General features: G+C 39.0%; 1 protein-coding gene across 1 annotated transcript in view; it reads left to right on the top strand.

The window, feature by feature from the left end:
* ATP11A (ATPase phospholipid transporting 11A) overlaps positions 1-25,611 on the top strand; it is a 222,955-nt gene that overhangs the window by 159,912 nt on the left and 37,432 nt on the right. Inside the window, 7 exon segments of the mRNA XM_069094096.1 lie at positions 2,200-2,401; positions 6,037-6,206; positions 10,466-10,629; positions 12,883-12,954; positions 15,670-15,743; positions 17,144-17,247; positions 24,569-24,750. Of these exon segments, the coding sequence (XP_068950197.1) occupies positions 2,200-2,401; positions 6,037-6,206; positions 10,466-10,629; positions 12,883-12,954; positions 15,670-15,743; positions 17,144-17,247; positions 24,569-24,750 (968 nt within the window).

Below are 25,611 nucleotides of genomic sequence, written 5' to 3'. Positions count from 1 at the left end.
ACCTGCACTTGTAGATGTATGTTTTGAGATCTTTGAATACGCTAATGGGATGAGGGGCCTCACACTGTAGGATTGGAGTGTCTCCTCACTTACTTGAGGTCAGCTAACTGGAGGGATGTGGGGAATCTTATCTGTGAGTCCAAGTGCTGTGGGGCTATTTAGGCTCAGAAATACATTTATCCATGAAGTTATAATTAGAGAAACCGAAGGAGTTTGGTTTCAAGATTGAAAATAAGAAGTAGTTAAAACTACAAAGGTTATACAGGATTGCAGCCAATTCTAAATTGCCTGGCAAATGTCAGGAGAAGGCCTTCATTTGTTTTCTCTAGTGAGGATCAAAGGCCCTCCTACTGAAGGGCTTATGTTTTTGTTTTTGTTTTCTTTCCCCTTGGGATTCTGGATAGGAATGCTAACTCGTGTTCTACCGGGAGGGAAAATAAGCCTCCAGTACACCAAGATCCTAACAAAAGGAGAGAGGCTTTTAAAAAGATTAACATAGCTGTGTATAAATATGTGTGTATCTGTGTCTTTATACACATATACACCTTAGCAAACGATATCCATTTACTCAAAGGAAAGATAGAACTTAGAATTCAAAAATTCCAAGAAGCAAACATAGCCTTGTAGACATCATTAAATCACAGGACTTTTAGAGGCCATGGGATTTACCTCCTTCCCTTTTATTTTGCCTCTTAAAAACTGAAGACCTGTAGAGGTTACTTGACTTGTCCAACCAAGGTCATAGAAATAGTAAGTGGCGAGCTTAGCTCCCAGACGATATCCCATTCCTCCAAATCCAACAGTATTTCTTTTCTACCCCAGACTAGACATCATGTGACATATTGTGGCAGTCCTAGTTGTCTGGATTCTACAGCAGTATGGACGGGGAAATGTCTTAAATGGGTCAATATGAGACAGCACATTCACTCCTCCAATTCTAGCCCCTCAGCTACTCCAGCTGCTATGCTGATAGGGATCGTGTCTTAGACACCTCTTGCTTGGGACAGTGCAGGCAGGAGATAAATGTGTCTTACCAGTGAGGGCTCATGGTGAAATAAGTAATCCTTTATGGTATATTTGTGCGACCAAGAATGATGGGGAAGAGTTCTAGGGAAGGGTCATTATGACGAAGAATACTGAGACCTGGCCCTCTTGTCCTTAGGAAGAACTTGGTCTGAAAATGCTTTCTTGGAATTTCCTCAAATTAACTGCAAGACAAACTTATATGTTTGAAATACTAGAGTCATGTTAAACTGGATATATAAAAATCTGAGGGATCCAGAGAGATGCCTCGTAATGCTTGGTAGAGGAGAGTGGCTGGGAAGGTCTTACATAATGTGAAGCTTAGCCGGCTCTGTTGGTAAAAGCTTAGATACTGCTCCCCAGCATGCAGACATTGCTTTTTTTTACACAAGTTTTTATTGCTGTCTTTTGTTTTTTTATATCACTGTTCTTTCCTCTAGGATCTCCTCTCTCCCTCTCCCAGTTTGCCATTCAATTCTCTATCTCTTGAAGTAGCTGAAAATAAAACACCATTTTAAACAAAGAGGCATTCACATATTTAGTGTTTTGTGCTTTGTGCTGTCTTGTTTCCAAAGAGATTCTGAATTTCCCATCCTTTAATAAATATGACTTCATTCAAAGAAAAGATTCTAGTGTTTAAAATATAAATCTTGCTAATTGGGTCTATATTTAATTGAGATTTTTTTTTTCTTCTGACAGTTCTTGACTATATAACTCCAACTTTTATACCACTGGTTGCTGTTCTAGAAAAAGCATGCATACAGATCTACCCTTGTGTCTTTGGTAGTGGGAAGTGGGGGAAATTAGAGTGTGGATAATGTAAGCCTTGATAGCGGTTTTTATAAAGCACTCTCCTTGTCCTATGATCCTCCCTCATCCTGGGATTTCAAAAACACTTTTCCCCGCCAAAATGTCTTTAATATCTGTGCCTCATAGTAAGTGATCCACATGGCCAGCCTTTCTCTCTTTTTCCCACCTACTGATTGAGTGAAGAATGTGAGGTCTGTGAGATATGAAGAAGCATTCGAACTCAGAGGCTCAATAATAGAAGCGAGGAGAGGTCGCAGGGGACAGATTTGAGTAAACTGAACATGCCTGAAGGTTAAACTTGAGAGAGGTGTATACATGTGTCTTTTATCGTAAAATTGGTGCATTTTTCTTTTACTCCTTTTGCAGTTTCTCAAAGCTTTCACAGACTTCCTGGCTTTTATGGTACTTTTTAACTACATTATTCCGGTGTCCATGTATGTCACAGTTGAAATGCAAAAATTTCTTGGCTCCTATTTTATCACCTGGGATGAAGATATGTTTGATGAAGAAACAGGTGAAGGACCTCTGGTTAACACCTCTGACCTAAATGAAGAATTGGGACAGGTAGGTAATGGGGTAAGCTTAGAACTTTGTCAGTTGAATGAATGTACACAAAACATCTAGAGAAATTCAGTCTTTTTCATTTCGAGTTTCAATTTACGTAGGTGATGTCATTTAGATATATCCTTTAACTGAAGAAAGACCAGAAATGGCCATTTGAAAAGCTGATTATTTGCATGTAAGAAAAAAGGCAATTTTTTCATGTTAGTGATTTGAAAAAAGAAAAGTTTTGGTGTTTGGTTTACAGAACTGTAAGATTGAGCTATGGTGCTCATCATTATTTCTTGACTATAATAGTATGAAGCAGAAGTAGAACTTGGGAAAAAACTTGCCTTCCTTCAGGATGCTTTTTTTTTTTTAAAGCAATTGGGGTTAAGTAACTTGCTCATGGTTACACAGCCAGGTGTTTCTGGGTGGTGCTAAGTGTCTGAGCCTGGATTTGATCCCCAGGTCATCCTGACACTGGGGCCGGTGCTCTTGCTCGCTGTGCTACCTGGCTGCCCCAAAATGTTGTTTCCTTTCTTTTTCCTTTGGACAAATCCCTCCTCCTCCTCCTCCTCCCCCTCCTCCTCCTCCTCCTCCTCCTCCTCCTCCTCATTGGGGTTAAGTGGTTTGCCCAAGGTCACACAACTACTTATTGTGTTAAGTGTCTGAGGCTGGGTTTGAACTTGGGTCCTCCTGACTCCAGGGCTGGTGCTCTATTCACTGGGCCACCTAGCTTCCCCCCTTCAGGATGCTTTTGATCATTCCAGTGTAAATAAATAATTGTCTTCTGAGCTTTGGGTCTCACTGAGGACAAGCTCTGAGGCCTCCTTATTAGCTGTCACTGTCAGGTCTTAAGCATTTGGGTTACAGCAGAGACAATCTCTAGGGAAAGACAACATTCAGTTTTTATCACTTTCCAGGAAGATGATGAAGGAAAAAAGAAAAGACCTTTAGGATTGTTTACTAAATAATTTTCTTCCCCTCAAAGAAGTGAAATCTAAGAAAGTGTCTCTCCTCAGTTCAAGGTACATTGCTTGAGTACAATATGTACTTTGGTCATTAAGAACCAATGGCTAAGTGGTACACTGGCCCTGGAGTCAGGAGGGCCTGAGTTCAAATCCAGCCTCAGACACTTAACACTTACTAGTCGTGTGACCTTGGGAAAGTCACTTAACCCCAATTGCCCTGCCGTTAAAAAAAAAAAAAACTTTTGGCCAGAGATAGAGGTAATCTTTAAATCCTATTACGTTGCCCTTGCTTTCTCTGTGCTTTGTTCTAGTTAACATTTCTATACGTTATATTTTTTATACTTTTCCAATAATTTTTTTATTATCAATATTTACTACTGTATGGTCCTTGAAAAATAGAAACAGTGATCCCATGTATGGTACATGGGAGAAATTTACATAAAGAAAAAACTTATATCAAATTTTGTCAGTAATAAAGGTTTCCAAGTTCCACTTTTTTATAGCAGTATTCTACAATAAGTAAATTTTTTCTCACTTAAGTTAGACTTGGTCTTTCACGTGGAGTTCATTATAACAAGATCCTCTATGAAGAGGTGGCAGCTAGAATTTTGGTCTCAACTTTAATCCAGTATGAACTTATAAACTTTGATGGGGCAACTAATGTGCCAAGACTCTGGGGGACCTGGGTCATATCTTTCTAACTCAGCACATTGAGGTTAAAACTTGTTTTTCTCTACTGGTATGTGATTATTCTCTAGTATATGGGCTAGAAATATATAAGCCCTCAAAACTTCAGTGTCCACTACAGGCTCTTCCTGGATGAAGGCTTCATGCCTTGGATTGAACACAGCTAAATCTAGCAAGCAAACCACCCATCGAGATAATAACTGTCTTTTGCTCTGAGACATGAGTGTGGGGGGAAAAATCACTAAGTAATTTCTTTCCCAGTGTTTGATCATTTACAAGATTTTTACATAATTAATAGCAATGGAGAAAATGATCATTTCTCTCTTAGTGATTAAAGTTGTTGTTTTAAACTGCACCTAAAGTATCATTAGGCTGTCACTTAGATTCAAGGATCCCTGCATGTTTAAACATGGCAGTTTAAGTAATATGTCCTATTTCCCTTTATTTGCCTCCGTATGGGTCTGGCAGTCCCTCGTAATATTGTGTGAAACACTTTCATAGAATCCTGGGATTTCAGAGCTAGGATGGAAGAGATGCTGGAGATTGTCTGGTCTGATGGAAGAGATGCTGGAGATTGTCTGGTCTAAAGCCCTCGTTTTACAGATGAGGAAACTGATAGAGGTGTAAGGATTGCCAGACTTCCTCAGAATCGGGGTCATGTGGGCACGTGATCTGTTCCTGACAGGGACACTAACAGATGTAAAGTACAGTGGGTTAGGGGCATTTCCCAAAACAACTTAAGTTTGCCTCATTGGCAACCTTGAGAGATGAAGAAAGAGTGCTGGACTTGGAGTCAAGAGAACCAGGATTTAATTGTGTCCCAGAAATTTACTCATGCCGGGGTGCTTAACATACTGCCTAGCACATAGTAGGTGCTTAATAAATACTGATTAAGCCACTTAATCTCTTAGTTTCCTCACTTGACATAATAGTACTTGCATTACCTCCCTTGCTAGGTTGTGGAAAATAAAGTGCTTTGTAAGCCTTTAAAGAGTTATTCTGTTACTTCTTATTTTGAATCTGTGATCTTTTTAGTTTTTGAAAAATTGTTGTTACATTTTTGTAACTTCTGGAATCACAAGATGATTAAACTTGCTAACTAGTAGGTATTTTTTATTTTACTTTTTCTGAACTGAACTTTTAAAAGCTTTAGGTAAGGGGGCTTTAAATGCATAATTGAAGGAAATGCTCTGTTTTAGTTGGAAGTTATTGAAAGATGTGATTATCTCTCCATCCAGTTGGTACCTGTTCCCTTCACCAGGGCCCCACCATAGTTTGGGGGCCTTCTCTTTTCCCATTGCATAGGCTCTAGCTAGGTGCTGGCATGCTTTGTGAGGCATGCTCCTAACCCGACTCCATCCCTAATGTTTACAGACCTCTCTCTATCCCAGTGCCGACATGGGCTAGAGAAATGACTCACTGTTACTTTTTCTTGAATTCCCCCATCCGGATTCAGTGTGATTCAGTCTCTAGATGTGGTTTTTGTGGGCAAGCTGGGCCTGACAGTTTCCTGCTACTCTGCCATCCAGGGCCTGCCTAATGCCTCCATTTTTTATAAATTTCAGTCAGCTTCTCTCCATCCAGAATGAAGCATTGTGATCTTTTTAGCCTATCTTTATGTAACAAAACTCTTTTGTCTCCTTTTTCATTAGTCTGGCAGAAGAAGAAGTAGAAAGGAGACTTTGGGACAAGCTTGGTTTTTGCTCAGGCTACAAGATAGCAGCTTCCATTATTTACCAATTTTAGGAAGATAAAAACATTTTTTCTTATTTTTTTTCCTCTTTCTAGGGAAATGCCGATTAATGGACTTTAAGTTAAAAAAAAGTTTATTTTCTGGAAAGTTTAGAATAAAGACAGTAGGTCACTGCTTTGGGAGGAAATTTTGGAAACCCACTGTTACAAGAACATATTTGTTTTAAGAGAAAAAATAAGTGTACTTACTGTTAGTGGTTAAATTTAATTCTAATTCTTGATTAGTATATTTAATGTATTCCACAGGTAGAATATATCTTCACAGATAAGACAGGAACATTGACAGAAAACAACATGGAATTCATAGAATGTTGCATTGAAGGCAATGTCTATGTACCTCACGTCATCTGCAATGGGCAAATCCTCCCTGATTCTGGAGGCATTGACATGATTGACTCTTCTCCTGGAGTGAGTGGAAAGGTATGTTGCAATTTGAAGGGGGGAAAAACAAACAAAAAGGCTTTCCTTATTGGAAGAATTGAGGGTTAGTGTTATACTGGTAAGATGGAATCTTTCTCAGTGAAGTCTAAGTGTTGAATAGAGAGGACCAGCCCCTGGAAGTGGGCTGCTCTTTGCAAAAATCCCCTGCCTTAGTGTTAGCTATGCCTCAGCTTTTATCTTCTATGCTGAATGAGAGGGGAAAATCCATCATGGGAATTTATTGCCTAAAATTCTCAGATACACCGGTAATTCAAAATATTTTACTTAAAACTAAATAGCCAAAATTTCACAATGGCTGTGCACAGAATAAGTAGAAGGAGGTTCTGTGCATGATTTGATTTGGGGTGACTGCTTCCCTCTCTTTTGATTGACTGTCAGCAAAGATGAGCACCTGGAATTATAGAAATGAGGGTTAAGCTCCTGGATGTCGTAAGGTAAATGAAGCTCTTTAAAAATGGAGAGGAGAGAACAAAAGGCTATATTGAGAGGAAAATAGTTGTTGATGCATAATTCTTCCACATCCCAGTAACACGCAGGAGGAAGATTATATACTTTCCATGGTCTTTGGTAGAATTAAAAAAATCTCCCAAAGAACCTTATTACAAAGACTGCTGACTTTGTATTTTGAGCCAACTCATACTAAGTACATTGAAGTTAGTCAATCAACAGAGTATTTTTTTTAAGTTCTTAGTATATGCCAAGCACTGTACTGAGTTGTGAGTTGCAGGAAAAAGCAAACACAGTCATGGCTCTCCTGGAATTTGTTCTAATGGAAGAGAGACCATGTCTATAAATAGGCCTATGCAAGTTATATGCAGGGTATGAGATGGAAAGTAACCTCAGGAGGGAAAGCAGTAGCACCTGGGGGTGGGAGGGTCAGGAAACACCTCCCACAGAAGGGATCTGCGTCTTGAAAGAGGCCAGAGATCCTATGATGCTAACTTTGTTTTAGCTGGTCTGTTTGTGCTTTCCTCTCATTAGTAACAGGGACATGATTCAATGTCAGAAAATACTCCTGTTCTCCACATTTCACTATTTGGAAGCTGCAATTCTGCTGCAAAAATTCAAAGATTGGAGAGGTATAAAGCGTGAGATGATTTTGACCTGAATGTAGAGATAGTGTGCCAGAGCCTCATGATACTTTGACATATCCTAGCATCCATTTGAAGGCAGGCACATCTTAGAACCTGTACCTCTCTCTGGCCCCCTTCTCTGTCTTCTTTCCTGGATCTTTATCATCTGTACCGTGCCCACTAATGGGAGTGTTAGCGGGGTGTCTCCTGCCGCCATCCTGTTTTACTTGGTGACCTCATGGTTGCATTTATCCACTCTATGCAGATGATTCTCAGAGGTGTTTGTCCAGATCCTACCCTCTCCTGACCTCCATTCTTAGATCTCTGATTACCTATCAGCTCCTCAGACTGGATAGGCCTCAGACATCTTAACCTCAACATGTCCAAAACAGACCTTGATATTTTTCTGCTAAAACCCTCCCCTCTTCCTTACTTACCCATTAGTGTTGAGGGCATCACCATCCTTCCAGAACCCAGGTTTGCAGCCCAGACGTTGTCCTGGACACTTTAACCATCTGTCCCCGTATCCACTCAGCAGTCTAATCTCGTTCCCATATTTGTGAGAGCTCTCACAGAACCCTCCTTTTCTCCTCTGACACTGACCTCATCCTGGTGTGGGCACTTGCCACCTCATAGGGGGGTCTCCCCAGCTCAGTTCTCTCTGCTCTAATCCATTCTCTCTAAGCTGTCTGACCTTCCCAAAGCCCAGGTCTGATCCTGTCACACCCATATTCAACTCCAGTGGCTCCCTGTTGATTCCAGGATGAAATAAAATCCTTTGTTTGGCTTTTAGAGCTCATGATAACCTGGCCCCTTTCTGCCTTTGCAGTCTTCTTTTTAAAAAAAAAATCTTTTATTAATTTACTTTGAGTTTACAACATTCAGTTCCACAAGATTTTGAGTTCCAAATTTTCTCCCATTCTCTCTCTTCCCCCCTCCACCCCATGGCCACATGCAGTCCAATATAGGTTCTACAAATACCTTCACATTAAACATTAGTCAAGTTGTAAAGGATTTTAACCAATGGAATGAACGAGAAAGAAGGAACGAAACACAACAAAAATGAGAGAGAGCAAGTGGTTTGCTTCCATCTGCATCCAGACTCGGTAGTTCTTTCTCTGGATGTGGAAAGCCTTTTCCACCATGAATCCTTTGGAGTAGTGTTATAGCTTTGCATTGCTGAGAGGAGCCCAGTCTATCAAAGTCAGTCATCACAGATACAGTGTGTCTATGATTGTATACAGTGTTCTCCTGGTTCTGCTCTCCTCGCTCAGCATCAGGTTATAGAAGTCTTTCTAGGTTTCTCTGAAGTCCGTCTGCTCCTCATTTCTTATAGCACAATAGAATTCCATTACATTCATGTACCACAGCTTGTTTAACCATTCCCCCGTTGATGGGGATCCCCTTGATTTCCAATTCTTTGCCATCACAAAAAGAGCTGCTACAAATATGTTTGTACATACGGGACCTTTTCCCACTTGTATGATCTCTTTGGGAGTGGCATTGCTGGGTCCTTTGCAGTCTGCTTACCCCTTCATCCCCTCTGTGTATTCTGTGATCCAGTAGTATTGGCCTCTTTGTTGTTCCTCAGACAAGACCTGCCTCCTACCCCTAAGCATTTTCATTGAGTGTCCTTTATCTCCATCTCCTGTCTAAGTCTCAGCTAGATCTTATCTTCTGGCTGTTCTGGACTTGCTTCATCTTGCTGCCTTCCCTCTAAGACCACGCCCTATTCAGCACGTCTCTGTCTTGTTTGTACACAGTTTCATGTTGTCTCTCCCGTTAATAGTCTGGGAGCTTTTTTTTTTTAAGTTAATTTATTTAGTTTTAGTTTTCAACATTCACTTCCATAAGTTTTAAATTTTCTGCCCCTCCCTTTTCCCCTCCTCCCTCCCTAAGATGGTGTGCAATCTGATAATCTCTACGTGTGCATCCCTAGTAACTATATTCTCACATTAGTCTTGTTGGATAGAAAAATTAGAACAAATGGGAGGAACCAAGAGAAAGAAAAAGCAAAACAAAAAGAGAGCAAATAGTCTATGTCACTCTGCATTCAGACTCCATAGTTTTCTCTGGATGTGGATTTTCCATCGTCCTTGCATTGCTGAGAAGAGCCAAGTCTATCAAAGTCAGTCTTTGCACACTGCCTGTAGCTGTGTGCAGTGTTCTCCTGGTTCTGCTCACTTCGCTCAGCATCAGTTCATAGAAGTCTGTCCAGGTTTTTCTGAAGTCAGTCTGCTTGTCATTTCCTATAACGTAGTGGTCTTGAGAGCAGACCTTTATTGCCTTTCTTTGTCTCCCCACCCCATAGTAGGTGCTTTTATAAATGCTAGCTGTCTGACTGAACAAGTTGATTTAGTACAGTATGATAAAGAATAATGCCTTTGAAGATAGAGGACTTAGGTTAAAACCCTGCCCCTGTTACTGCCTTTATGACCTTCAACAAGTCAGTGGAACTCTGAGCCTCAGTTTCTCCTGAGGTCCTTTCCAGCCCTTAAATCTATGATCCTGTCGTTGTTAGTGGAAGAACGCCATTTCCACACTGCTTCACTTGTAATGCTGACCTGCAGGGTGGGCAGCGTTCTTGCCAGACTCCACTGCTTTTGTAAATTTTATAGGTTAACAGCTGTATGCTGGCATTCCTTAGAGATGCTTGAGAAAGATTGTCTTAATTCATCTTTATTCTTTCTAGTTACTCTCCTGTTTATATCCAAGCGTTATTAAGGATAGGCATTTTCATTTTTTGAAAAATCAGAGATAAACAAACTCATATTTCACTGAAGTTCTAGGGGTTTTTTTTGTCTTTATATAACTTTCATTTCACAATCTGTCATCTGTCTCTTCTCCATCCCAGAGAGCCATCCTTCATAACAAGGAATAAAAAAAAGAAAGAGTTTAGCAAAACCAAAATGGCGATCAAGTCTAACATTATATTTAGTTTTCTGTACCCAAAGTTCTAGAATCTGTTCATCTCCATTCAAGTTATTGTTGAGGTATCTAAGAAGAAAAAAACGAGCGTAATTAAATTCCACCTCATAGCTGTTGAAAACTAACATGAGTTTTGGTGTTCTCCTTGTCCTTTGTTGTTTTGGGTTACCTTCTTTTGATCTGAAAGCTGTCTGTAGATTTGTATTGTATTTTATTGTCTCTCTTGTGTTTTGATAGGAGAGAGAAGAGCTGTTTTTTCGGGCTCTCTGTCTTTGCCACACAGTTCAGGTGAAGGATGATGTCCTTGTAGATGGAGCCAAAAAATCACCCGATTCATCAAGATCTTGCATATATATTTCGTCATCACCAGATGAAGTTGCATTAGTTGAAGGCATTCAGAAGTAAGTACAGTTGGCATCATTTTTGGATTTGAAAGTGTAAGGATTTTGTGGAAGGGATTCCTGCGTTGGTAAAATGTTACATTAGATGACCTCAAAGATTCTATCCAACTTTAAGATCCCAGGATTCCACTTGAGACCCCAACCTTGAGTGTATTCCTAAATTATTGTGTGTAAGAAAATGTTCTTTCATGGACATCCATTATGATTTTGGAAATGGGTTCCAATGGAGAAAATTACCTTCAACATCTAATAAGAATCTTAAATTACTCTTCAAGGACTCATGACCTTTGTCACTCTGCAGACCAGGTACATGTTTCCCACACGACTCCTTCAAGGAAGGCAAAGGATAAGTATAGGGTTTTCAAGCTGGGAGGGATATGGGAGACTTTAAAATTTAACATTCATTTTGCACCTGAGGGAGCTTAGGCTGAGAGAAAGAAAAAGACCTCCCTTGATTTGATTCACAGCTAGAATTCAGGTTTCTTGATTTCCTTTCCACCGTTGGTTCCCCTACATCACATGGCCTTCATGCAGTCTGTATACTATGCGGTCATTTCCAGATTCCTCCTGGGCAGTTGTTATGAAGGCATACTTGGCAGACGCCCTTGGTACTTCCATCGTGGACACTCACAACCCCTCACAGCTTCGTAGACAGTCTTTGTTGGTAATTGTGTCCAAAGTGTGATACTTCTTGTTCCTCATTCAGCAGATACACTGTCTGTCCTGTGTCCCATACTTGTAGCCCTCCCGGACTGTAGCCCTACAGTACAGCTTAGCATTCAAAAGAACCCAGAGTCCTGTCCTGATAAGGTATCACATTAGGACTTTATAGAAGACTGACTATCACTCTAGCATTTAGCATATATTTCAGACTAGAAGAGGCACGTAGATATGAGTCCTTAGATTTTCTCAGACAGTAACATGTGATATGCTAAAAAATGTTACTCCCCCCTCCCATATCTATATATTGACCCTAATGACAGAAGAACTGAAAAGGATAAGTTTATGTCTTCTTATTTCATAATACCATTTTGTATTACTGATGGAACTAGAAAGAATTTTCTTTGGTCTAAAGTGAAACGTGTCTAACTCTTTGTGACTCCATTTTGGGATTTTCTTGGTTTTCTTCTCCAGCTCATTTTTAAAAATTTTTTTACAAATGAGGAACTGAGGTAAACAGGGTTAAGTGACTTGCCCAGGGTCACACAGATAGTAGGTGTTTGAGGCCAGATTTGAACTCACAGAGATAAGTTTTCCTGACTCCACACTTGGTACTCTATCCACTGGGCCACTTTCGCTGCCTGAGTGAAATATTATGTATGCAAATTGGATCACTTGTTGGGATTTATTAAAAATACTAGAAATTCAAATGTAAAGTAAATTAATGTGCTCAAAGCAAGGCTTTTTTTGCTTAGGAAATGGATTCCCAGATGGGAAACTAAATATATTTCAGCCATGCAAACTAGTTCCAGTCCAAGGAAAGGAGGTTCAGTGGATAGAGCACTGGGCCTGGAGTGAAGAACATCTGTATTCAAACCCCCAGGCTCAGACACTAGCTGTGTGAACCTAAGCAAGTCACTTTATCCCATTTCTTCAGTTTCATCATCTGTAAAATGAGCTGGAGAAGGAAATGCAAACAATCCCAGTACCTTTGCCAAGAAAACCCCAAATGGAGTCACAAGGACTTAGATATGATGTAAACAACTAAATAAAATGAACAAAGAAAGGACACCAGTCCAACAATCTAAAAGAGAGGAACAAACGTGGTACTTGGAGCCGGGTTGAGTCCTCCTGACTCTGCTGTTAGCCAGTCTTGTGACATGAGCCTCTTATGACTTGAGGTTGGACTCAATGATCGCTAAGTTCTCTACCAGATCTGACATTCTATTCAAAAAGAATTCAAGGACAAGGAAGAAAGAATTGCAATAAAAAGAGCTAATCAATCCAAAATGACTTATGCCTTATCAGCCGCATCATCTTTACCACAGGAGATAAAGCGGTAAGAGTATTACTAAAGATTTTGTGTAATGCTGGTGAATTTGGGGATATGCTGATGGGGAAGGAACAAGGAGTGGTTTCATATATTTAAACATTATTATGCAGGTTATAACCTCAAGTTTTTTCAAAATTCTTTCCATTTGGAAATCAAACCTCCTCAGGGGTTTCTTAATTCTCCCTAGAGAAAAGCAGAATTCATTTTCTCTTCTTAAAAATTCTGAAGGTCTATAATTCCTGAATTTCTCTTATTTATAGGCTTGGTTTCACTTACCTAAGGCTGAAAGACAATTACATGGAGCTGTTAAATAGAGACAATGATATTGAGAGGTGAGTATCCATTCAAGTGTAGAAGATGAATAAAGGGGTTGAAAACATTTTTTTTATGAGTCTGATAGCAATTATTGAACTTCAGTTCAGCCAGCAGTTATTAAAGAACTACTTCATGTAAGGCATTGTCATAGATAGGGAAGGGTACAAGGACCTTGCCCTCAAGGAATTGACATTCTTGGGGGGGGGCAGCATATGCATAGATAATTCAATACAAAGCAGTCTAAAATAATTTCAGGAGAGAAAAGAGGATTAACAACTGGAGAAATCAGTAAAGGCTTTGTGTAGGAAGCAAGTCAGGGATTCCAAAGGGCAGAGGTAAGGAGAAAGTGCAGTCCAGACATAGGGGACCATCTGTGCGTCGTCTGGACGTAACCGTTACATGGCAAGCAGTTTGAAAGGAAATCATGAAAATCAGAGTAGAAAGGTGTGTAAGAGTCAGATTATGAAGAGCCTGAAATGCCAAGCTAAGGAATTTGTATTTTAAAGTGTTAGAATTGCCATTGAAAACTTTGCAGCTGGGCATGGGATGGTCAGATTTATGTTTTAGGAATGGTTGGAATCCTTTCCTGTCCTAATTTCCACCCATACCTCCTCTCTTCCCCCAAACTCACCACCACCAATACCTACAAAAAAGTTCTCTAAGGTTTCATTGAACCATTTGAACAGTTTCATTCAATTTGAGCACATAGGAGAGAGAGAACTATGGATGGAGAACAGTGTTGCACACGGGAAAGAAGACACTAGATTTAGAGACAAAGGACTGAGGTAGAATCTGAGCTCCATGAGCTAAGGTGGGATCTTGGGCCAGTCATTGTGGGTTGGACTAGATGACTTGTAAAAAACCCTTTTAATTCTAAAGAGGTTCTTAACCTTTTTGGGACTCCTTTGGAAGTCTGGTGAAGCCTATAGATTATTCAGAATAATGTTTTAAAATGTATAAAATAAAACCCATAGGATTATGAGGAAAACCAGCTGTACTGAAAAACGGTTAAGCTAATGATAGATACTCTATTCTCTAAAGAAAGAAAATAGTGATATAATTTCTTTAACACTGTGATTAGAGATTCTGGTTTTACGTTGACGTAGGCATTTAAAAATGCTCCCACAATTTTTAAAATACAACTTTTTAATGAAGAAATATGGTTTGGTGTCTTCTGTATTTCCAATTTCATCAATGTAGGGAAACTACCTGTGGAAAAACTCCCTCTATTGATGGATGTTGGCAACTATATATAACATTTTAGAGAGCTGCCTGAGGCAACTGCGAGTTTAAATGGCTTGCTTCTAGTCACTTAGCTCATAGCTGCCAGAAGCAGGATTTGGAGATATGCAATCAGAACTTCACCTAGTTTTCAGAGATTAGGGTAAATTACAAATACTCCTTTGTAAATCTTGTCCCGTGGTGGACAAACAAACCAAAAGAACTGGTATATGGGATGGTGGGTGAATAATTGCCCATGTCTCATAACACAAATACTGAACTGAAGAGATATGTATGTATACAGGGACCTTTAAAACCGAAATTTTGAGTAACACATCTATTGGAAAAAAGTTTTATGTTTAAGCAGAGAAGTGATTCTTCTCAAATTCCTACCCAAGCTCCCAACTTTTGATTAACCTATGATTTCATATCATATCATATCATCACAAGTGTGAGAGGGAGTTAAAGTGACATGTCATGCTGAGTAAAAAAAACCAAAACACTTTAGTGCCATTAAAAAAAAGATGCAAACCATTACCTGTTAGAACAGATTCTATACTTGACCTTTTTTTTTTTTTTTTTTTGCTTTTTGGAGGGCAATTGGAGTTAAGTGACTTGCCCAAGGTCACACGGCTAATTTTTGTGTTAAGTGTCTGAGACCGGATCTGAACCCAGGTCCTCCTGACTCCAGGGCCGGTGCTCTATTCACTGTGCCACCTAGCCACCGCTATACTTGATCTTAATACAATACAGAGTAATGCTTAATGCACTTAATGCAGACGACTTCACTTTGTAACCAAGGCTCTCTACAGTCTGACCTCACATTAACTTTCGGGTCTCATTTCATGTTACTCCTTTTCTTACTCTCTCTGTTCCAGCCAAATGGGACTCCTGACCTTTCCCTGAGATCAACACACCATGCCGATCTTTTGTATACTTCCCCAGCCGTCCCCCATGCATGGTGCACACTCCCTCCTTGTCTCCTCCTCTCGGTGGTGATATCCCTTTAGTACCCTTAGCCAGTGCGATCCTAAGTTCCTTGCCCCAGTTGTTCAATGATAACTTTCTTCTCAAATGTCTTTAATTATTTGTGTACATGTTGTAGGTAGAATATAGGCTCCATTTGGGCCGGGGGGTGGGGGGGGGAAAGAGCGCGGGGGGGGAAATATACAAAAAAAAAGCACAAGGGCATCTAGGTGGCTCAATGAATAGAGCACTGGACCTGAAGTCAGGAAGATCGGAGTTCAAACCTAGGCCCAGACACTGTCATTTAATACCTGTTTGCTTCATCTCTTTGTCTCTAAAATAAGGGCACCCTGGAGAAGTACTATAGTATCTTAAAAACCACCCAAGGACACAGTCTTTGGAGTCACAAAAAGTTGAATACGACTGAATATTCCTAGTACAGGCACTTAACTGTTTGAATTGAACTAAATATTTTTGGTTTCGTGTTAAACCATTACATAATTAAATGATAAGCAGGGCTAATACTCATTTTTTTTCCCCTTCAGGTATGAATTATTGGAGACTTTGACTTTTGATTCAGTAAGGAGAAGAATGAGCGTGATTGTCAAATCTACTTCAGGTAGATTTTGTTTCATTTTTTATTCAAAGTTACACGAAGGTTGAAATTTTGATCTTATGATTGAGTTCTATAGGGCCTACTTAAGCCTTTCCTGACTGTGAAGACTAAATTTTCAATCTTCTTAAGATCTATAAAAATAGCCCTTGCTTGAAAACTGATTTTATAAGATTGAAAGAAATTTAGTTTTAAATTTTTGATATTTTATGACAAATGGAAGTCAGTTCCTTCTCTCCTATCTTCAAAATCTAAATATTCTGAGGATACTTGCTTATCTCTGGCTTTCATTTAGTTATTTTTTTAGTAAATCTGAATATTTGAAAAATTAAGATTTAGAAATTTTTTTCCTAGTTGGGATTTTTGCACTCCTTTTCTTTTCTCTCCTATTAAGAAGACAAATTTAAAATGATCACCTTTTAAAATAAGTGAGAGAAGATAATTCAAGATAAAAATGTAAATGTTTCTAAATTACCCCTGAATGTGATCAGTAAAAGAAGTCACATTAATCATTTGGCATTTTACAATGATGTTTCTTTGCATGAGCACGATGTAGTCAAATTTCCTGGTTTGCTTTTTGCTTTTTTCATATTACCCACCACCATTAATACTCAAAGTTGTATTAAACTTACAAATCAGATCTCATTACAACACACTTCAAAAGAGTGGCCAAATTCTTTTCCTGTCCTAGACTTGAAAAAATCAAATATTATTTGGAAACAGTGGTCCCTTCCCCATTATTTCTTTCTACAGAGGATTCTCTAATAACTCATTCATTATTACAAGTATAAACATATTCTATGCATATTCAAAGTATTCTCTCTATGAACCAAATATTTTGTTTTGCTTTTTGAAAAATATCTGCCTTTTGAACTTCCAGCATGTGGTTATCTTCTTTTCTGATTAACCGTGGCCTTTGCTTTCCTCCTTCCTTTGCCTCCTTCCTCAAGGTCATTTCACTGCCCGTGAGCAGCACCTCCACTAGAGAAAAAAGGCAAAGGAGACAGAAACTGAAATTCAAACAACTCGGTTTTGTTTCTTGTTCCCTTAAGTTTAGAAGTTACAATGTTTTTCTTTTCTTTTTTTTTTCTGGATAATCCGTACATTTCATTTCTCCCTGTCTCCCGTTCCCACATGTAACCAAAAGCTGATTGTGCATTAGCCGGTCTGTTGAAATCCACTGAAATGTTCTTTGTGATTGTCTTGGACCTGATATGTCTACAGAATTCAAAGACTTTTTCATTAAGGTGTTAGGGAAACATTGTTTTGTTAATGAAGAGGATAGCTGGGATTATCCACTTAGATTCTTTCTCACTATTTACTGATTTTATAAAATAATAGACAGAAACACAATCACGTATTTTAACATCAGGTATGTTATTATGCTTTACTTTCTCGTTCTACAGGGGACATTTACCTGTTTTGCAAGGGAGCAGATTCTTCAATATTTCCAAGAGTAACAGAAGGCAAAGTAGATCAAATACGATCCAGAGTGGAGCAAAATGCAGTGGTGAGATGATGCCTTGAACATGCATTAGGCTTTTTTAGGGCCAACCTGAGTTGCCAGAAGGAATTTTTTTCCCATCCTGGTCATATTGGAGTCCAAAAATTCCAATCATTGCCTAGAATACGTATTATGGTCACTTAGAATGAGGAAACATCATATAGGACAAATAGTTATTCAGTTATTTGGGGAGAGGAGATTAATAGGAACCATTCTGCCCATTATTTATGTATAACATACAGGTTGTCTGGTATCTGAGCCCTGGAGCTAAGAAATCTCAGTTCTAAATGGGTTTCAAATTAATTCTTTAAAAGTAGAATAGTTTTGGGGCAGCTAGGTGGCACAGTGAGTAGAGTATCAGCCCTGGAGTCAGGAGGACCTGAGTTCAAATTTGGCCTCAGACACTTAACACAAAAACTAGCTGTGTAACCTTGGGCAAGTCTCTTAACCCCAATTGCCCTCCAAAAAAAAAGCAAAAAAAAAAAAATAGGATAGTTCTTTACCTTAAAAATTTTTTGGTAATTTTTTCTTCTTAATACTATTTTGTTCATTTTTTTTTCTTCAATCTCTGTGTGTATTTTTTTCCTGAGTTTTTAAGTAAAATGGATAGATGAAGACTTTCTAACAAATATTTGAGTCTCTACCAGCGTATCATAAAAGCTGGTCCTTCCTTTCACAAAGGGCTCTGGTTTTTCTCTTTTGTGATCTTTTGCTGGGGTGGAAACACCCTATGTCCTGTACCTTATCTTCCTTAATCCATGAGCCATCCATCTTCATCCCAGCAAAGACAGTTTTGGGACTCACCGAATTCCCAGGCTTTTTATCTGAGAACCTTTCTTCTTCAAATGACTTCTACACTCGGGAGTGTGTGGTCACATCTTTCTCTCCATCATAAGTAAGGGAATTCTTTTCCCAGGCCTGTTTTTCTACTCTTCAATCCATGATAGCTGTCTCACCCCTCACCTTTTCATCAGTGAATGTGAGGATCTCTTTGCCATACAAATTTAGAAATTGACAGTTTGCTATGGGACATAAAAAAAATAGTTCTTTTAAAAGAACATTTTCACCAGGAAAATCTCAATGGGAAGTTCACCTACATCTAGTAATGCCTATTCATCAGTCACGCATTAAGTACCTTCTCTAGGCCAGACACCTTACTAGGCCCTGGGGATGCAAGGGTAAGAGGGAAACAGATCTCAGCCTGGAGGAGTTTATATTCTATCAGAGAACTGCATCGATTAAATTTGCGCAAATATAAATACGAGATTATGTTAGAGGAGACCGCACTAACAACCTTATGGAGAAGGCAGTGATTGAACTAATCTCTGAAGATGATGAGGGATTCTAAGAGGCAGAAGTGAAGGAGGGGTAGATTTGGTACTGCATTGCTTCTTATAGAGGAAGGGCCATATGCTGGAAAGAGGCCTGGCTTGAGGATTTGGAAGACTCCTGGCAATGTGACTTTTACCCGTTGCCTGTGTAGCTTTGGTCATGTCATTTCCCTCCTCAGTAAGTTAGACCAAGTAAGTGACCGTTAACCTCCCAGAGAGCTCTAACTCCTAAGAAACTATGAAAGTCAGAAGTGCCCCCTTTGATTTTCATACTGAGTCTAGGATGTAGCTCATAGGGTCAGAAAGCTATTAAGTATCACTGGCAGAGATTGAATCTAGGTCTTCCTCTATCCAGGTCACGTTGCTGCTAATGCTTATTTTTATCATTTATAAGCCCAGAAATCCTAAGCCTACACACATTGGCCTGTAAATTCAAGAGTCATTACTCATTGCGGCCACAAGGTGGAGCCAGTACCATTTTTTTCTGTTCAGCAGACCAAGCCAACTGTCAGTTGAGGAGTTTCTGTAGATAAGCCACCATTTTCTTAGCAAATCAAGATTTATATGATAAACTGTATATAAATATATAGTTTTAACTGCAGCTAGTTTATATAAAATTATATGTAACTTAAACTTTGTATACACACACACACACACACACACACGTATCAATGGCCAAATAGAATACTTCAGTAAATGTCACTTGTTGGAATACTTAGAATTTAATAATAAATCCTATTTTTTATGTACTCTTAAGGTTTATAGGGTGCTTTTCCTCTGAGATATATGGTAAATATATTATTAGTAATCCTCATTAACAATTGAAAAAGATGTAGAGAGTTGTGGTTACAGAGCTGGTTATTATCAAACTTAGGACTAGATCCCAAGCCAAGACTCTTGACTTCATGTCCAGTGTTCTTCCCACAATATATAGCAGGTTGTTTCTCAACTTGAAATGTTTAGAGCTGGTAGGTACCCTAGAGAATAAAAGTGGCTTCTAAGGACATCTTTCCTGTCTAAATACTTGTACTAAAATTCCTGACTGTTCTCCCACAAATAATCAACTTAGAAGGTTCTGCTAGACTGATCTGCAAATAATTCTTCTATTTAGTACTTAGACTTCTGACTCTGTTTCCCAAACTTATTTGAAGCTGAGTTCTTCAGGACATTCTGGCTGGAAATCTTCTTTAAGTAGTCACTACTTCAGTCTCTCTAGTTGAAATTAGGAGGTTGGGAATGGGCTGGCGATTCTCCTTTAGTATCTCCCATTTCCTCTATTGAAAGAGTGCTGGATTTGGAGTCAGAGTCCCTAAATTGAAATCCTGCCACCTTATGTGGACCTTGAACATATCACCTAACTTTTCTTGCCTTTGGTTTCCTCAGCTGTGAAAGGAAGAAGTTGGACCAGATAACCATGAAAGTCCCTTATTGCTCTAAATCTATGATCTTTTAAAGAGGTAGACATAAAATGGATAGAAACCATGACTCTTCTCTCTTTTTTTCTCTCAAGACTTTATTGATACTGTCAGGAAGGCTTTTGGGAAAGAGCCCACATGTCCCACTTTTTTCTTATTTAAGGGATATGCAGATCTGTTCTTACTGTTTTTAATTTGTTTATTTGCTCATTTGCAATTAATCCATTTTCTCTTCCACATGCACCCTCTTGCCTCCGATTGAAAAAAAAGAAAAAGAAAACCCAAGTGTGCATAGTCAAGCAAGGTAGATTCCCACATTGGTCATATACAAAAATCATATGTCTCATTTTATACCCATATAGGCTTATTCTAACCCTTCCCACCCCCAAGGCATTTGAGATTAAGTGACTTGCCCAGGGTCACACAGCTAGTATGGGTCAAGTGTCTGAGGCTGGATTTGAACTCAGGTCCTCCTGACTCCAGGGCTGGTGTTCTATCTACTGTGCCATCTAGCTACCCCCATATAGGCTTATATTTAATGAGCTTGTGTAAAACCTCATTTGCTAACCAACAGTTGTCTTAAATACAATGCAGACTCTATAACCTCAGCTCTGCTGGTAACTGATAAGACTTGTAGACTGAGAATAAAGTGATTTCCCATCAATCATGCAAATATGCGTCATCAGAGGCCATTGTAACTTGTAAAACTGTCTAATAAGGCTTGGGATGGAGCTTGTTGGCCTGTGAATTATTCACACTGATGAAATTAGGGATCCTTAGAGCTCCGCACATCTGTATGCCCATACCTAAGCCATTTTGCATGGGAAAGAGCTTTTGAATAGATGTTGATAAGAGTTATCTTTGACAGGTATAATGTAGACAAGAGTCCAAGGAAAAATAATGAGCTTATCTTTGTCCTTCGTAGAGACAGCTCTCTTTGGAGAGTGCATTAAAAACAATGTTGCACAGATAATGAAACATTCTTCCTTCGGGGCAGAGAGGCAGGGGATTACTAGAATTTCTAGAAGGTTACTTGTTCTGTACAGCTATCCTGGCTGTTTCAGCTCAGTTGTTTTCCTTCCTTATCGGTAAGGGTTTGGTCCAGACCGAGTCCAAGTCGGGTGTTTAAAATGACTAATATGAAGAGAAAGGGCATCAATAAAATGTGTGTTTTTTTTTAAGTAGAAGCAGATAATGATATAATGGCTAGATAATGATATAATATGCAGATAATGATATAATGGTCATACAGTCAGGAAGACCTGAGTGTTTAAATCCTTCCTCAGACTCTTAACGAGCTTTGTGACCTTGTACAAGTACCTTAACCTCTCTGAGTCTCTGTTTCTGCATCTGTAAAACAGGGATAATCGCATCCACCTCACAGGGTTATGGTGAGAATCAAAGGAGATTATTTGTATATACCCTAAACCTGCAAACCTTCAAGGGCTGCACACACATTAGCTATTATTGTGATTAAATGGATGGTCAAACTCCTTCCTTCCTCACTTGATGTGACCATTGCCCTGTACAGATTTTTAAACATTTGAGGCAGGTAAAATAGCCTATTTACAGAATTTTGTTACTCGTAATCAAATCTTTCTCCCCACAGTGACAAGAACCGGAGATAGTCATGCTAAAATACTTTCAGCTTGAAGGAATACTGATGCTATTTTTTCCTCCCTGCATCATACCCTATTGCTTTGAGAGGGAAGTCATTTGTGAAGTACAGGGAAGTTAATGGAACTAAAAGAGTAATCCAGTATATTCTATCTGAGCAGCTTCTGCGTCTGAGAATATCCAGGCCCTCAACTTTGCTATTTCTTCATCTTGTATTGTTACATTATGCCAAATTCCTAAATGCAGATGCTTATGTAACAGAAGCTACAGACACAAAATTCACTAGGACAGATTTCCTGAGTGTTTGTTCTTTTGTGCTTTTTGCAGAAGTGACAACTCGGAAATATGTTTCTATTTTCCTTTATTAATCTAACTTTGTAATGTTAAAGATCTCTTAAGTTGAATTCCGTATATCAAAATCATGTAACAGGAGAAAAGAAAAGTCCCTGTTCCTTTCAGTTTCTACCATAAGACTTGAGAATTCCTAGAAATCTGATAACACTACTCTATGCAGGAGGCAAAAGACCATTTGTTTAATAATGGTTCCTACAAGTAATGAGAAGCAGATTGCTTTACTGATAGTCTAAAATTATAACATCCTTCTAAACCCTTTTAAAACAGACTTAGACATTATCTTAATAGAGCATTATTTTTCTTTCCTCAAAAGCTAGCATGGATTAAGTGATGTCTTGCAGGATATGACAGGGTCCATTAGGCCCAGGGGCATACCTGGACGTCTGAAGTCCCTTACACTTTCAGAATTCCTCTGAACCTGTAAATATCTAGAACCTTTTAAAGCCACAATTCACAAGCCAGACCACTGTTGGGAAATAATAGAAAAGAACTAGCATAATAATATTGTACATTTCAGAGCGTAGGTTCCAAAAATCAATGGCACAAGGAGAGGCTTGGGGAGGGGAGGCAAGGCCAAACAGCACTTCTTTTTAGGGGTGGGAGTGGGGGAAAAACTGAGGTTTTGGTGGACTGGCAAGTTCAGTATCAATTAACAATGAAATGTTAATTGGATTTTCGGCTTCATCGCCTCAGTACATCAGGAATCTGGATTCATTGGTGTAGACACTCTCTCTGCTATGTCAGATCCCATGATCATTTAGTAAATGTCCAAGGGGAGATCTGAGCCCAGCTCTTCCAAATGCCAAGCCCATCACTTTCTCTACTATACTAAGCTGCCTTTCAGTTAAGATTCATTATTAGAAGTTTAATATTCAGAGTGATAAACAGTTCAATATAGTGGATAGAATGCCATCATGGGAATCAGAGGAAGCTGAATTCAAATCCTTCCTCTGATGAACACTGGCATATAGGATATTTGATTGAAGGAAATAAGAATGTTTATTCTGAAGAGGACAATAGTTGGGGGTGACATAAATAGTTTTCAGATTATTAATTTAGGAAGATGGAGAGTTGTAAGGGGATCTGTCTCAGATGTCTTCCAACCTCTTGTACAGGCCTGTGCTCTAAAGACCAGAAATTCATTGCTTACTCAGGTAACCCATGCCATTTAAGGGCCTTCAATGGCTAGGACCTTTGTTCTCATGCTGGTAAGAATCTTTCATCCAGTAACTTTAACCTGTTTATCCTAGTTTGCTCTCTGCCCAGAACACAGCAAGTCTAAGCCTTCATTTGTTTGGGAACCTTTAAGGACTGCTTTCATGGCCCTGCTGAGCATTCACTTCTCTAGGCTAAACATTCCCATTTCCTTTAACTGCTCTTCACAGGGTGTGCTCTCAAGACTCCTCACCATGCTTATCCTCTCTCAGAATGTGTTCCAGTTGGCAGTGACATTTTCAAATAGGATACCCAGAACTTGACGTAATGCTCCAAGCTTCAGGGTTATTCTGTTTTACCGCAAAGGAAAGAACCGTGACCACAAAGTAGATGTTACAAGCGGGCAACTTCTGATTCTATGGAAGTAGAAACTTCCCATCCATTAGAGCCATGCACAGGTTTAATGGTCTGCCTTCAGACCATTCATGAGTTTTCCTTCACTGGAGATCTCTGAACAGGAGCTAGGAAGTATTTCCTGAGGTTATTGTGGTGCTGATTTAGATAGAGTTGTGGTTGGGACCAGAAGACTTGATCCTGTTCTGTACCATTCTTCCAAGGGTCTCTGGATGCCCTCCAGCACATTGCTTACAATTTATTTATAAGCATCAACCTTGTGAATAAGTGGTTTGGCCTTTATAGGGACTTGCTTAAGTTCACAGGCAAAACCAGGATCTGAACCTGGTTTTTTAGACTAAAAATGTGGTATTCTTTCCCGTACATCATTACTACGTCTCACGTTAATTTGCAGACTTTAAAATTCTGCATTACTTTTTCATAATTTGTGTGAATTAATACTATTCTGCAGCATAAGAAATTCACTCATGAATGGAGGAAGATCCCTAAGTTTTGCCCTGGCTTTCGATGCTTGCCCTCCTCCCCCAATCCCAGAGAATGTAAACTCCTTCCGGGCAAGTCTTTTCTTAGTCATTTTAATTATACATATATCCCTTGGACATTGTGACTTTCTCCACTGCAATTTCTGTATATCCTCATAGCTTGGCATAAGAAATTAAATGGGAATTTTTAAGGAGTTTTGCAGAAGCCTCAGATAACATGTAAAGTCTAGCAGAAAACACAGGAAAAGTTTAGAAACTCAGAAGTGCATAAAATATTTGTATAGTATTTGTATAATATCAACCAAAATTTTACAAAAAGTACTGTTAACCCTTGCAAGAAAAAGAGAAAATTCAGACTTTGTTGGTATGAAGGGAGGGCCAAAATATTTTATGTAGATTTTCTAGATCTTTGGTGTGTCTCTCAAGGCATAAGGAATCACTGTATTACTAAGTGGAAGGGTAAAGAGGATTAAGAAAGATAACGTAAAATTATTCTATGACAGGTCACCCTTTCAGGTTATAGTTTATGTGATATTTGTTTTTGGATGTTATGTTTCAGGAAGGACTGCGAACTCTATGTGTTGCCTATAAAAAACTCACCCAGGAAGAATATGATGAGGTTTGTGAACTTCTGCACTCAGCAAAAGTAGCCCTTCAAGAACGAGAAAAGAAATTGGCTGAGGCATATGAGCACATTGAGACAGACCTTATTCTGCTTGGTGCTACAGCTGTTGAGGACCGGTTAAGTACCATATTTGTGTAATCTTTTTTTTTTCTTTTCAATAACACACAGTGATCAAAGAAGAAAACTTGAGGGACACATTTGTTTGTGTCTTTTTCTCCTAAGAAGAAGATGCAGCTTTAACTGTCATTAACATAGCTGTAGCTATAGCATAAATAAAAGTCCATGGGGCTAGACAAGGTTACGTCACTGTTAACCACTATAGAGAAACTCAGAAAGCCTGATTAAAAGATTTGTTTGAGAGGCAGCTATGTGGCACAGTGAATAGAGCACTGACCCTGGAGTTAGGAGGACCTGAATTCAAATCCACCCTCAGATACTTAGCACTTACTAGCTGTGTGACCTTGGGCAAGTCACTTAACCCCAATTACCCTGCCTTCACCCCTCCAAAAAGCAAAAAAAAAAAGTTTTGTTTGATAAACTCCTGCTTAGGCATTTGTTTGAACTAAACAAAATGAATAGATTCCTGGAATTTTGTATTTTCAGCAATTCACTTTTTTTGTTATTCTTATTTAGTTGTTTAGGTCATTTCCATTTCCTTCTCTAGCTCATTTTACAGATAAGGAAATGGAGGCAAGCAAGGTTAAGCGACTTGCCCAGGATCAAAATACTAGTAGATATCAGATTTGAACGGAGGTATTCCTGACTCCAGGCCTGGCATTCTATCCACTGTGCCATCTAACTCCTTCATTTTTGTATTATAGAGGGTGTGACAGGCTTTTTTTAAAGCATATTTTTAACAATAGAAATATTAACAGGTTTCCTAAAGCTCAAGTCTTTTTTTTATTACTAACTTAACAATCATCAGTAAACATGAACATCTAACGTTGTAAAAAGCAGCTTAAAACCATACTTTTGGG

This window comes from Petaurus breviceps, unplaced genomic scaffold (genome assembly GCF_028583685.1).
Source record: "Petaurus breviceps papuanus isolate PSGF00001 unplaced genomic scaffold, PetGlider_PUasm1.0 214, whole genome shotgun sequence".
NCBI classification, from domain to species: domain Eukaryota; kingdom Metazoa; phylum Chordata; class Mammalia; order Diprotodontia; family Petauridae; genus Petaurus; species Petaurus breviceps.
The sequence above is the reverse complement of the archived record's forward strand: the minus strand, read 5'-3'. Positions and strand labels throughout refer to the sequence as shown.